Source organism: Chaetodon trifascialis, chromosome 9 (assembly GCF_039877785.1).
Source record: "Chaetodon trifascialis isolate fChaTrf1 chromosome 9, fChaTrf1.hap1, whole genome shotgun sequence".
Taxonomy (NCBI): Eukaryota; Metazoa; Chordata; class Actinopteri; order Chaetodontiformes; family Chaetodontidae; genus Chaetodon; species Chaetodon trifascialis.
In genome coordinates, this window is record NC_092064.1 from 7412501 (window position 1) to 7427338 (window position 14838).

The following is a 14838-nucleotide window of genomic DNA, read 5'->3' on the forward strand; positions in this document are numbered from 1 at the left end:
GTGTATAACTCGACTGTTGTCTTGCAGTTTTCAGTGGCATGTTGTATTTCTAAAGGAGAGTTAAAAAAAAATCAGCTGTGATGCAGCTTTCAAGGCATTTCTAGTAATCCAGGATGCATCAACACATATGAAATATACATAGGCTTGATAGTACAGTGCATTAAGCAAGGCTAAACATTTCACACCCAGCTCTTTTCGCTTAGGAAATAATGAATCATATTTCAGTGAACATGAACAGAAAACAGTGGTGGTATTTATAATAGAGGAACAGAGATAGCATAGGTAAACAGACATAAGCCAGACAGACCTTGACTTTGATCTCTACCCTGCTGGCAGGCTGGACTAACGCCACAGGTGCTGACACTAGTACTGTAACTCACAACAAGCAGCACTAAACATGCTTTTTATCAGGCCATGTCTGATGGAGTTTTAACTGCCAAAAATCCCTGAGTCCTACTATGTGCATCTAAAAGAAGAACAACATATGGATGTTGCTATGTGGTTATGTGTTTATGTTTCATTATTTGTTTGTGTTCGTTCAGAAATGTTTGGGTGTATAGGTATAAGCTCTGCCAGCTCCTGTTCAGCCTGTAAGTGGCTAGCATATGGGATGACAACTGTTGCCTTCATGGGGAAATGGATGGATTAATTGAAATTGAGCACAGATAGGAGAACAGACACGCGAGTGATGAGCACTTAACACAATCATCAAGGCAAAATCACACAGGGATTGGTTGTGTACTGTGTGTTTGTGTGTTGTGTGCTGGTGTGCTTATGTTTATGGTGGGTTTTAAACTAATGAAGGAAATAAAAATTATCACTTGATTAATGTGTGTGCGGGCAGCCCAATACCTGTGGATAATCATCAACCTTGCAAACCATTAGCAAATACATGGTGCTAACGGTTTCTAATGGGTGTGTGTGTGTGTGTGTGTGTGTGTGTGTGTGTGTGTGTGTGTGTGTGTGTGTGTGTGTGTGTGTGTGGATTGACAGTGAAGAGCATGTGTTTGGGTAGCTTGCAGTGCTGAAACAGGCAACTATTGCTTATGCAGGGCTGACCTGAATATGGAGCCATCCATAGCAGTGAAACTGCAGTATCCTTACACTTGCTACAAATGGATGGCCTTGTGAGCAAGCAAGCATAAGAACAGCACAAAAATGACATCACAACCAGTGGTTTCAGTAAAAATGCTCTTATGTACAGCACACAGTAAACTGAAAATACAGTAGAGCTTAATGCTCCAGCTGGTTTTGTCTCGATTTCAGTGATTTTACAGGTCTAACTGGCCATGTAGTCTGGTTTTCCTTAACGTGAAAGCTTAAACGTCGTATTCCTTTAACTCGTGTTAAATAGTTAATGATGTTTAATATGCAAGCAGGTCACTAGTTGGTCAAGTGCATTGTCAGAGATCAGATATAAATTTTAGAGCAATGTGACCAGTAAAATGATAATAGTTTACCCTGCATCTAACCCAGTGTGTGCTGGAATATGCTGAAGCCCCTAAATCTGTAGAGGCTGAAAATATATAGGTGATGTACGGATGAAAAGATTATTATTTCTATTAAAAATAGAAAGCAGTATTAACAATATACATACAAGTCAACACCGAAAGCAGAGAGCTGTCTATACTAAGCTACTTTTGCTCTGTCTGCATGTCCATTATAAAAGTCTGCACTCAACTCGGAGTGCTCCACCTGTCAAGTGTGAAGATTTATGAGTCACAGAGACAAAGATCTGCTGCTTTCTCTCTGACCCCCTCTCCTCTCATTCGTCCTCTAACTCTCTCCATCTCCTCCCTCTGATCATTTCCTCTGAGGTCAGCTAGACCCAGCTGGTGGAGAGGGACAGGTCAGGCGCTATCTGTCTGTGTAACTCTTCGCTACTCATCAGCGCGTGTGCCTGTGTATGTGTGTGCCTCACATAGCCTACGTATGTGTCATTACCCCGCATTGAAAAATAGAAGCGAGTCCGCTGGTGAGATTGGACTGGAAGTAAGTGATTGGAGGAAAACAGAAGCAAATGGATGAGAGGAGGACTGAAGTGGAGTCCTCTGAAAATCCTGGAGAGCTCTTGGGTGGGTGTGTGTGTGTAAAAGAACATGGTGAGAGTCTGGCAAGATGCTTCAAAAGTCTAACAACCTTGATTATCCTGAAGAAGTGGGGACCAAGTGCAGCACCGCAGTGATGACATACACACACATGTTCACACCTAGAGATGCAGTGTTACACAGCCTTTCAGTCGGTATACTTTCAGTCTTGGTTTGTTTTTCATGGTTTGGGTTCAGCTCCTTTGTTCCAACAGAGGGAATTCTTAATGTGAACGCATGAATAGTAGTAGATTGCATTTTAGACAACAGATTCAGAGCAACAGTCTGGGGAAGGCCCTTTCCTATTTCAATGTGTTGATGCCCCTATGCACAGCCGGGTATATTAAAGATCAGTGTTCGGAGCAAATCTCTGGGTCCAAAATCTGGTGGGAAGCTTGAAACAGCAGCAGAGTAATGCCTGTGGTTCTGGAATGAGATCAACAATCACATGTCTGCGCGCAGTGTTTGGCTGTTCACATACTTTTGGCCAAGTGGTGTCGCACTTTCATTCTATTAAATTAATGTGTTACTGCATACATTCACTGGATTTGTCACTGCAGCCATATATGGTCTGGTATGGGAGGGAGTTTATGTTGACATCTAATTCAGGATCTGGTTGAATTAAAATATGACATTTCACCAACTTTTCTCTGTCTGTCTCTCTTCCTACTCAGTTTTGGCATTCACCAGTATCTCAGGGCTCACTGCTCAGAAAAAGTAGGCTCAGTAAAACAATAAGCTCCAACATGAACGGAAAGACATTCACATATCCTATAATGTGTGTCCTTCATCAATTCAGTACCTTTATGGGTTTCTTCTGCATGTATTACCAATTTATTGCAGCTAATGTTAGCTTATTTATATCACATTGCACCAGCGTCATGGTTCTTCTTTGCCTGTGCTCTTGTTACACTAAGTTTAGAACCGACTTTTATCAAGCAAGTGTCACTTGTGACGGGTGGCCACACATATGTATAAGTAGACTTGCTAAAACAGTATGCAAACACATCTGCTGTCTCGGTTTTTAAGATAACAGAAGAAGTTGATGTTTGAACTGCAAATGAGAAAAGTCCATCTGCTGATGAAGATTGTGGAATAGGATTGAAAGCTCCAGAACAGTTAGTAAATGCACCTTAAGGTGAGGCTGTTTACAAGGTCAAGAGCGAACCTTTAACCTCACCTCTTTCTCTGATCTTCTTATCGTTATTTCCTTTTCCTTTCCTTCCTTGTTTTGTCAAGTCCTTTCCTTTCTTTTCCAGTCATTACCTCCCTCTCCAACATAATTCTGCAAAACCCACTCTGACCTTGTCTCTGATCAAATTCTCCCTCTGCTCTTTCCCTCTCACACACTTTGTAGGGCAAATCAATGGGCCTTGGATGTCTGAATATCTGCTGCCAAGTATGGTCAGCCATGACCACTCAAAGACACCACAAAAAAAAAAAAAGAAGAAGAAAAAAATGAGACACCCACTCACTGAACGGTGCTCCCAGTTCAGTCAGCTGCTGAACTACATGCTCCACTCCTAAACCCTTCCTCCTCTTTCCACTTCTAAAAAGACAATAGACTTGGAAGAGACAAAAATACTGGAAGTAGAAAAAAAGATTCAGATACTGTATATAAAGATGTAAGAAGATGGAAGTGTATAGGCCACGGTGGAATACCTTAGATAAGCACACAACACTAAGATCTGATAATAGCTTTCAGGGACAAAACTTTCTTTTATTCGCAGCTTTCTGTGTATGTTTATAAGGCAGCAACAAACACCCACATGAAAACAACTCCTCCCTCATCCCATACTTTACACTGAGGCAGAAAGGAAAGGCTTGCCTTCTCATTAATCATAACAGAGCATTTGTTCACTAAGAATCTAAAGTTCAATATGCTGGACGGAGCCGTGTGATACACAAGTCACAAGGCTGTTGGCGGAGCTTCAGTTTGATCCAGTATCAGAAATCACAGGATCACAGGAACCCTGCTTCTACTTGTTTGAAGACCATAGCTTAAACCTACCCACCCCGACTTTGTGTCTGATGGCTGTAGAACTGTGCTGGGATCAGTGGCCTGGCACCCCACCATTGCCACAACCACTGAGCCCTCCTATGACTCAAATGGCACGGGGCTGTACAGACATCAGCAAAGCTTTGAAAGCAAAGGACAAAGCAATGTGTGTAACAAAATCTGTGATGTCAGTCCACGACGCTGAGCTCTGCCTCCCCTGGCCACAGCGAGGCCGGGCAGGATCGGTGCCGCATCCTGTGTCACAGACTTGTTGGAGGATTTATAGAGTGTTCCCATAATGCACTTCCTCTCTCCAAAGGGGGGACATAAATCTGCCTCTGTTTTTTGTCACCCCCTTTTTTTATTTGCTAATAGGATCCTCAAATTATCCTCTTGGCTCCCTTGTGCGCACACACCAAACCACCGGCTTACGCATCCAGACGCACACACAGAGGCCCCGTATGGAAAACCATAAATTATAGGACTTTCGTCAATTAATCCTTCAACTTCACAAGCAGGCATCAGGCTACAGCCACAGCCTAAAGCTTGCCACCAAAAGGTTGAATATTACGTTCTAAGTGTTTGCATGTTTACTGACAGAAAAAAAGAATGTACAGTCTGTTTATCTGGACATAATAAAGCAGCAAAAGGGTTCCACCAACAAAGAGTCACACAGTGGGTAGCTGAATTAAAATATACTGTGCTGGTAATGAGCTATCTAAATTCAGAGTTCATATTGCTTGGAATTACACAAAAGCGGGGCTCCGGGCAGCGCTGGCAAAAACTCTATAGCTCTTTCTGCTTCGCTGCCAGAAGATTCTCCCTGTCGAGCGGCGACACGGTCGGTCCTGGGGAAATCGTTTGAGCCACAGCATGTATCTACGAATGCAATAATTCCTTTGTAAACGACATCACCTCCTCGCCCATTTTTGCATACTTGGCGGCTGTCAACATGTTGGCTGCACTCTATCATTCTCCCTGCGTGTGCATGTGCATCACACACACGCATGCACGCACACACACACAGACACACAGAGAGAGAAAGAGAGACATTCGTGCCTCAAGCTCTGATTACTGACAACTCTTAACACATACTAAGTAGATACATTTAGAGACACATACGCCAAGTCTGAATGAATGACTTGAGGGTGACGGTGATTAAAGGAAGTTGCACGTCCACACGTTCCTGGAATGAAACGGTGGCTAAACACAAAATGACAGGAGTGGCGGCGCTTCAAAGTTATCTGGAAAACAGGTTTGCATATTGGCACTACAGAGCCTGATCCTTTTCCTCACTTGACACAAATGCACTATTTCAGTTGTCATTTCAAAAACTGAACCAGTGAAACAGATTCAGAAATGGAAGATGATTTAGGTTTGTTGTTTCTTAGGGGTGTGCTGCCTGCCAACTGTGACAGGAAACGGGAAAGGCAGCAAGGGTCAGTTCAGCAACAGATCCCTGAGACAATAGACTCTTATTTTCTCCTGGATTTAACTGCACTGTACAGTGGCCCTGGGGAATCAATTAGAACCATGGTGTGCTTGGTTTTTCAGCCCCCATTGACTTGGCAGTAATTTGTTTACCTCACAGACAAGCTCCAAAAAAAAGCCTTCCTTGCAATGCAACTATCCTGCTATATCCTGCTGTATTACATTTATAAATATATCAGATTAATACACAATATCCACAAACAACAGTCTCTGCTTGAATACGCACAGGGCGGCACATGATAGTACCACCATTGTTGCTTGCAAGTAAATCCCATTTAAATGCAAGTGCATATGAGGCAAAAGCTTGACCTCCGGGCCAGGTGAGGGCCTGCTGCAGGTCTATTAGCATATGTTTTCCTTCCACATGCACAACAAAGATTGCAGCTACAGCCAGCCAGCCGACCAGCAGGGAGGCTCTTTCCCATGTCAGGAGGCAAGGAGGATAACCAGCTTATCACACTTTTGGTGTCTCTTGGCTCCCAGACGAAACTGACAGGTGTCACCTTGTTATTTCACTGCGGAAAAGCCAGGCTTGGTCTACGGGGAGTTGATTAGCACGAACCTGTTGCCGCATTTACCCGCTTACCTACGGCACATGCCAAGCTCTCTGGAGGATTGAGCAGTCCCGCTGCAGTGGGTATACTGGTAGACCTAAAATTAGCTCAGCTGTGAAGCAAAACTGCCAACAGTATGGCACATATTTATGACATCTGGATATCATTATTGTAACAGTATTTTTGGTGCTTTGGGGGATTATTTCTCACTTGTTTTGAAATTTTAATGGCCTACTTGCAGCAGTGAATTAAAGTAGATTGCTGGTAAATGCCACCAATGCTTAATTTCCATATGAATGTAATGCATGTAATGTACATGATTTAGGATGGTTTGAAACGTTTCGGTCAATTTGCAAGTACTGCTAACAGGTATGAACCTGGAAATACCCCCTAAGTCCCCTGAGATAAATCGGGGTGCTGTCATGTTTGCTCTACAGGAAGTCTGCATCGCAGTAGTTGCAGGTTTGTTTATTAAGGACATAACCATCTTAGTTATTATCATTATTATTGCTGTTAATCTTTGGGAGTGATTTACTCACACTTTGAAATCTGGTCTTCCCTGTCCAGAAGAATTCAGTTGACCGTGGGTGCTCTCTTAAAGTCCACTATAAGGTAATTATGGTCCACATGAGCACTAATAACACCACACTTTTTTAAGGATACACTGCACATTTCAACTTCAAATGAAAGACACTGGAAGACACCAAATACTACTTCTTCGAAGATTTCGACTCCAAATGTATTGAAAGAACTTCACAGATTATCTGCTCCACTTTCCTCCTACGTTTACCTATCAGTCACAAACAAACCTTCCCAGGAAAGACCCGCAGTCTCATAACACCTAACAACAACAACACTGTAAGTCCCTGAATCAGTATTATAGTGATGCCACATGAGATTAACCCCAAAAACAGGCTGGAACAAGGTCACAGTAAGCTCAATATTAAGCACCACAGAAACACTCCAAATCTCCACAGAACTACTGTGGGGATGCCACTGAAGAGAAAACACATACACTCAAGTACTATCAGGGGCTACACAGCTCTACAGTAATTATTAAGTGTCCAGTCTCCAGTCCAAAGAGAAGCACTGCAGGAAAATAGGAAAATCATCTTGAGGAAAGAACATGAAACATATAGACAGACTGTAAGCTGCACCTTTGCAGCCAGTTTTCTGGATCAGATGGGTATTTCTCTGCATCCATCCACAGTCTCTCCTGCCACATTCGCCTATAATAAAGCCTTAGCGCTCCCGCAGATGCGCACCACAGAGAGCGAGCAAGTTGCCCTTCACCTACCGTACCTTTGGTGTGAGCAGCGCTCAACCCCAGAGCCACTACAATCAACACGCAGGGTATTCTCAGCATCTTCTCGGTGGAGATTCAGCCCGGGGAAGGAGAGGGACAACGGCGACCTCTTTCCTCTTCTTTCTTTCTGCCTTTTTCCTCTCTCTCTCTCCCTCTTTCTCTCGCTCTCCTTCTCCTTTGCGCCCTCTCCCTCTTATTCAACGCCTCAGGTTCTCTCCTCTCTCTTCGAGCAGAGTGTGGAAGCAGTTCACTGATATGTGGGACAAGGCAGGCAGCGTGGAGTGGAAGAAGGACACCGGGTGCCCGCAAAGCACCTCGTGCACCGTAACCGCGCGTGTTGCACCGCAGGTCGAGCGGACGGTGGAGGCAGCAGCTGAAGTGGTTTCTGTTGAGACGGGACCAGAGAGAAGCGCACCCGGGACGAGACCGAGCGACGTCACAGGGAGGAGAGAGAGGATTCAAGCGCCTTTTCTCTCTTCTAAAACCCCCCCGCCCCCTGTACACACACACACACAAACACTCACACACAGACACACACACGCACGCATCCTCTGCGCTCCCCTCTCCTCCTTCCAGCATTCCAGCCCACTCCAACTCACCATGAGTCTGCCACGCTGAGGAGGCATCCACAATGAAAACAATTGTTCGAAACGCCTTTACTATGTTGTTTTAATGGGCTCCATAAAGAAGTCCCTAAATAGAAATCAGATGATATTCAATGCCTAAAGAAAACATGCATTTACAGTACTTAAACTTCAGCGTATGGTGGCATTAGAAACTCACTAAGGAAAATGTGCATATCATAAGGCTATAATCATAGCCATTAAAATTCCATACAATTAAGTCAATGTAAGCTCACAGGGAGTGCCACAGACACATATGATTACAATATTTTACTGCAATACTATTTTTTTGCCTGCCAGCTACAAGACAAGCAGATTATCAGGTCAATTTAGGACAGTCTTGACACAAGTCTGCACCTGTTTTTTAGTTTTGAATTGACAATTTTTCACTTCCCTGAAAAACAATGTGAGAAACATTTCTGAAATTGCAACTGCTTATCAACAGTGGTACTTCTGGACCAAGGGATTTCAGTTCAGCCTAGGCACTTCAAGTTTCAGTTTCAAAGAAAAAGAGGGGAAGATAGATGGACTTTAATATAAGCAGAATGATAAGACATTCATCCCAGTATTTTTCTCATCAAGCGTTAGAAAGTGCTGCTTAAATGTCAGATGTTCTCATTCCTTTCTAAAATAACCCATGCAACTGAATTAAAAATCTCTAAGCAACATGGCTCATTTTGCCAGAGAACCTTATTGTTTTGCATATACAGAGAAAAAGAAAAAAAAAATCCTCATTTCATTCTCTCAGTTTGTCTGAAAGGTGTGTGTGGGCATGAATTGGCATGCATGTGAGTGTGTGCATTATTTTATTTTATTTTTCTTCTTCTCGGTTGGTGCTGGGTAGTAGAATTAATAATAACTTTTTCAATTTTCCTGCGTAGCCTATCTCAAAGGAACTTTTCTCTTGGACTATCTGCTGGTTAAGGATTATTCTGGGAGGCAGAGCAAATATTGCCAGCGTTATCTAGAGAGAGAGAGAGAGAGAGAGAGAGAGAGAGAGAAAGAGAGAGAGGGAAAAAAAAGTAATACAAACAGATGACAATGCACAGATCTGAATCCACACCATCCAGTGATGAAATTAAATTTGGTCATCTTTTCATTGGGAAATGACCTAAGTGATGTATAGCTGACAGAAAGGCATTCCTGGGCTTGTGTACAAACAGGTGACAGAAAAACCAAAGCAGTGGTTCTCAAACTGAGACGCAGGGACCCTCAGGGCCCTCAGAAACATGAAAAAAAATTAAATTCTCTTTAATAAATATAATATATTATTAAGTCAAAAGCAGGGAAACTATAGGTCCATTTGTCATGCTCCCTACAAATGTTTCTCCTCCACATCTTATGAAAATTTAAGGACACTAATATATTCCTCAAGGCTTTATAGCACAGCCACAGATCTTCTCCAAAACATAGCTATTAATCAGTAAAAATAAACATGGTAAAACCGAAAATCTGTGCACAAATCTTAATCTAGCGAGGCAAGTCATGTGGGTGCTCGGCAGGGCAGACTGTTCACTGAGTTTAATATGATGGTCTGTGTCAGTGACTGGGCAGCATCAGGCAAAATACTTTTATTTTTTCATCAAGGCTATTTTCAAAATTACAACCTGCTGCAAATGGCCAATTTTGTCAGAATTCAGTTTCCGCTCTCCAGGTTTTTGATGCTTCTTCATTATTGACACACATTATGCCCACTAGGCTACCGTATCCAGCACCCTGGGAATGGTGAATTGCGAGCTATAATGCTAATGTGATATCACACTGTGTCCGTCTGTCTACTCCAGAGGAAAAAACAAAACAAAAAAAGTTTCTCTTGTGTTGTGTGTATTAGGCAATCTAACCTGGCTGAGCAGTTTAATGTGCAATTCTATTCGTCTCCTGTAAGTATTTTACTTTTGGGAGATATTAGTGACCAACATTACCGGGAGCCATTTGCTGTGTAGGTGCTAAATGATGATGGAAACAATGGGAAGATGAGGATATTGGTTTAAAATTGATGAGTGCAGTATAGTGTAATAAATAAAGTGTTGTGAGAGCTGTCAGAGTTTGCGCTTCCCAGAATGAGTAAAACACTAAAAGGTTTTAAATAAGATCTTTTTGAAGCCCTGCTGCCTGCAGAGAAGTCAGCTGTCTTTGGTGCCGAGTCACAAGGACGCCTTAAGGTTGTCCAAACTATTGACAACCTTAAAATGTCACATAATGCTTTGTGCGCTCACAAAAAAAGCATCAGCAATCACAATGACCTGCGGGGCTGAAATTAGATCAACTTCACAAAGAAGCTTTGAGTATAAATTCATCGAACTATAATGAAATAAATGTAATGGGTTTGTTTCGTATTGATTTTTATTCTTTGAGCAAAATCTCGAGGCTGCCCTTGGCTCGTTCCACATCCATTTACTATACGCTGCTGCAGAGCACCGTGGTGCTAATGAGTCGCCCTCAGCACACCTTGGTGACATTTCACACAGTGGAACACACCTATAGAGGCTTTCGTCACCGAGCAGACAGCAAAAAATTTGTGTTGGATTTCAGGCACTTTGCAGAGATTCGTGAGTTATAAGCAATGCAGCAGTATCACTGAGCGCGGAATATGGTTTAATTGATACAACGGATGAATGGACAAGCTTGTTGTTAGACACAATGTCCATGAAGTCTTTCCATGAAGTAACAACACCTAACACAACATAATGTTCATGTTCCTGTCTTGTCACTGCTGTATACACGGATGCAGTAATACAGTGTACAAAGACTCCCATTTTCCACATTTATCTTTCAGCCAGGGAACCAAACAATGCACAGACATGCCGTTTTTTTCAGTTTTTTTCCAGCAAAGCAGGTCTGGGTGGAGATCCCTCTGTGCACAGCAAGTGTGACAGATAGAAAAGCACACTCATGCATCTTAATTTGATCATTTACTGAACACATGGAGAGAATAGAAAACCCATCATCGTCACTGCTGAAACCAATAATGCATTGTGCTGTTATTTGGTATCCAAAGGCAGAGAGAAGTGCATGCTTTATACGTGCATCTTTCTTACACCAAGGCCCAAGTGACTGCTGATTAGCTTGTGGGGAATGTGCTTAGACATAGACGTTAAAATCAAATCTTTTGCCTTCCAGAGGACACATTTAAACTTGAGTTGCAGAGCAGGATGCAGCCAGATGGCTCCCTGCTGCTGTGCCTGTCATTCTCCTTCTTGTCCAATGCTGCTTCTGGACACGAGACAGCTCCTTGTCCTCCATCTTGTGTCTCTGAGCAATCAGCCACCGCCTTCCCCCGTCTTTTATCCTTCCTTCAACCGAGAGGTCATTTTTGTCTCAAGTAATCAAACTCCCATGTTTCTATTTGTTCCTGTCTTTCATCCCACATCTCCTCTTGCACCCTCCCTTTGTTTCTCCTGATGCCTCCATCTTTTCCTAAGCTCTGTACATGGCCTAATCACTCTGGTGACACCAAATTCAGATCTCTCTATCCACCCCTTACTGCCCTCACTCTCCAGTTAGTGCGTGTGACAGAGTGCAGTGCCTCCGCATACTCCCACTGACAGCTGGCTTGGGCTGGAGGAGGAGGGGAGGATGCAGAGGGGAGGCAGGAGAAGGGAGGGATGAGAGGAGGTAGAGACAGGCAAAGAGATAGACCATCATCATCCCTCCGGCGTTTCCCCCCAGCTCTTTCTGAGGAAGTGTCGGTGGCTCCGCTTTGAAGCCGCCTACATCATGCAGAGGTCTGAAGCTGTGAGAGTGCCTTCTGGCCCCGTTTTGCATTGCCTCACTAGCAGGAACGGAGCCAGAAGTTGTCATCTGCTCAAAGCCTTACACATCTCTCAATCCCATTACTGAAAACTACAAAAGTAAATATTAGTTCCTCTCCTGTCAGACAATGAAAATTCACATTTCAGAACTTTTGTGTTTTTTTTATAATGATTTGGCTTTACTCAGCCTATTTTTCTCTTTGCTTTCCTCTTTCCCATTGAAATATTAACTATAATTATATTAGATTTTAGCCCTTTTATTACAAGTCACGTACATTGCATTACAGCTCAACATTCTCCAAAGCATGTGGACGTGGTTTTCAGCATTTAAATGTATATTTTTGCATCCTTCCAGGTGTCCATTCATTTTTGTGCAGTAGGAAAATCTTTTAAGTGGCTCTTTAATCCAGTTTAAAGGTGTATGACGTAGAATTTTTGTTTTCGTTTGGAGTAGTTTGTTCATATGCACAAACAAATCCATTAGGACATGATAAACACATTATTGGATAAAAATATTTGCAAGATAACCGATCACTGATTTTCTAGCAGGTAGTCCGATACACTGTTCTTGAGATTATCTCCAGGTGACTTTCATTTTTATCAATTTTTGGACTTTTCAAATCATTATTCTGCACTTCAGTAACACACAATGAAAACATTATCAATAATTAAAACTTTAAATAGGGGGTCAGTACAATTACATTACCCAAACAAATTTTTAATTGATGTTCGCGCTGTGTGGAAATGAATGGAAGCCAAAGGAAGCATGAAACAGCAGGAGGAAAGAATCCAAAGTTCCATTAAAGGAATAGTTGGATATTTTGGAAAATACACTAATTTGAAGCCATTTCCAAAGCGTTTCTCTATTTCACATCTTTAAGCTAAATTAATTTAAACACATTTCAGCAGATTTAAGTTTTTTATTACATGCAGTTTTATGTTGTTGTTTTGTTTTGCTTTTTTTGCTGTGACATCATCAGCGTAATTGATGAAACTGAGCGGTTGTTGCTTGTTGGGGCTGTGAGGATGGCACTGTGTTTGAGAAAAGGCTGAACTCATATCACATGCAGCAGTTTGGACTGAAAAGGATTTGCTATTCATTCCTTTTGCCTTTTGGATAAACAGCAAAAACAAATCAGTCCAGTGATTGGGATTCAACCCTCCTCTATAGATGTTTTAACATGAATTGTTAAAGCACCTTCATCTCATATTGAAAAAATATTGCTCTTGTTTGGGGCTGATGTTGAACTGAGGTGCTTCCTGCACATTTTCATTTATTCAGATGATCTTTGCGTTGTCTCAAGGCTTCAGACGCCACATGACTGTTGTTCCTTTGGTGTCTCCTCTGTCCATTCAGTAGCTCAGCATTTGTTTTTATCTGTCCCTTTTTCTCTTCGCTCTGTTTTTGGCTCTTTGTGCTGCCTGACTCTCCACAGTCACCAAAGCTGCTGCTGTCTTTGAATAGCAATCCTCCTCTGGTCCAAGGCAGACTTGGCTGCAGTACAACAGGCTTGTTTGTGGGTCTTGGCAGTGATGCTAGCAGACCTGAATGTACCTGCTCAGGCTTTTTTTTTGTTGTTGTTAATGTTTGTGTGTGCTATGGAAAGGATGGACAGACAGAGAAAATGTGTGTGCATGTGTTTCCTCTTTTTACCTCTGGGGTAGAGGGTCAGCTGACTGTGACCAGCCTTAGCAGACGCATTCATTCACAGTCAGACCCTCCGATCACTCCACAGAGCGCTCTAAACAAACAAGAGCTTAGCCTTAATACACACATACGCAAGGAAAACACACATAGGCCTGAACATATAAATAAAAGGTAGTCCAGAATCATACAAATCAATGATGAATTCTGTAATCATAAAAGAAGGCAATCACTTAAAATATGAAACATTTCTTTGATGCTAGTTTCAAACCACCCTGCTGCAACATCTAGCTAAACAGTGGCTGACATGGGTGGGGATGGTTTTAACTAACTAAAGCCTGAAATGACAACTTCTACTTTTTTCAGCATGACAAGACAGTGGGTAAGACAAACCTAGAGAGTCTGGGTCTAAAATCTGCATCAGATGAGGTGAGGCAGGGAAAGGCTGTGAGGTCTGTCATCAAAGAATTCTCTGTCATGTGACATTTAGCAGATACAGCGAGAAACCCCTCAGAGAACAAGACAGATGCCCGGTGTGGGCCATCACAGCAGTCAGCAAGTCTTCAGTGTGCAACAAGAGGATGATTCTTGACTGATTATTTAACTGAGGTCGCAGACTATACCTAACAGGTGCAGGTTAGCAAGTCAGTTGGTTATTTGTGTATAGATCAGCTTTTTCTGTGTATGTATTCAGGCAATATTTTTACTTTCTTTTAAAGGTCAGTTCTTAATGTTCTTATTTCTACATTCTTACTGTTAAAACATACCCAAAGGGTGGGGCAGGTTGTAACAGCAAAACTCTTTGTATTTGACATCAGTTGGTGAATTCTGTGACATGGCTGGAGCACACAAATCGGGTGCTTTGTGTTAAAATTTGAGCGCTCTAACAGAAAAAAAATTGTGGTACAACCATACCTGGTGTCCTCGACAAAAACAATCCATACCACATTAAATAAAGTCGTATGTATAGGCTGTATGGTGTTGGGGCAAAATAGCAGAAATATTAATTTGACTTCATGGCCTCAGCAGATTATGGATGAGACTAAACAAACACGGGCTATAGTGATGGTGTATCGTGACTAAAAATCAACACAGAGATGAGGCTGTTTTTCTGTTCAGCCTCGCAGCATTCAACTTCCCCCAGCAGAGGGCACAGGTAAAGGTCACATTAAACATATATGAAGCTGCTCGAGGGAGGAATCCACCTCCACGCAGGTCTCCAATTTATAAAGGGTCAAGTTGGACTAAGATCTGGCTAGCAGCAGCCCTACAGGTGACCTGGCTTTATTTAGAAGGCACAACATTTAATACATACAAATCTAATGAACGGTCACTCACTTACTAAAAGGAGCTCACATGTGTTAAGACTAAAAGTGGAAAT

The 14838-nt window shown here is 42.4% G+C and overlaps 1 protein-coding gene across 1 annotated transcript in view; it reads right to left on the reverse strand.

The window, feature by feature from the left end:
* LOC139336031 (calsyntenin-2-like) overlaps nt 1-8050 on the reverse strand; it is a 249561-nt gene extending 241511 nt beyond the window's left edge. Inside the window, exon 1 of the mRNA XM_070969883.1 lies at nt 7434-8050. Within this exon, the coding sequence (XP_070825984.1) occupies nt 7434-7497 (64 nt within the window). The 5' untranslated portion in view covers nt 7498-8050. The remainder of the gene's footprint in view (nt 1-7433) is intronic.
* Between the last annotated feature and the right edge of the window lie 6788 nt (nt 8051-14838).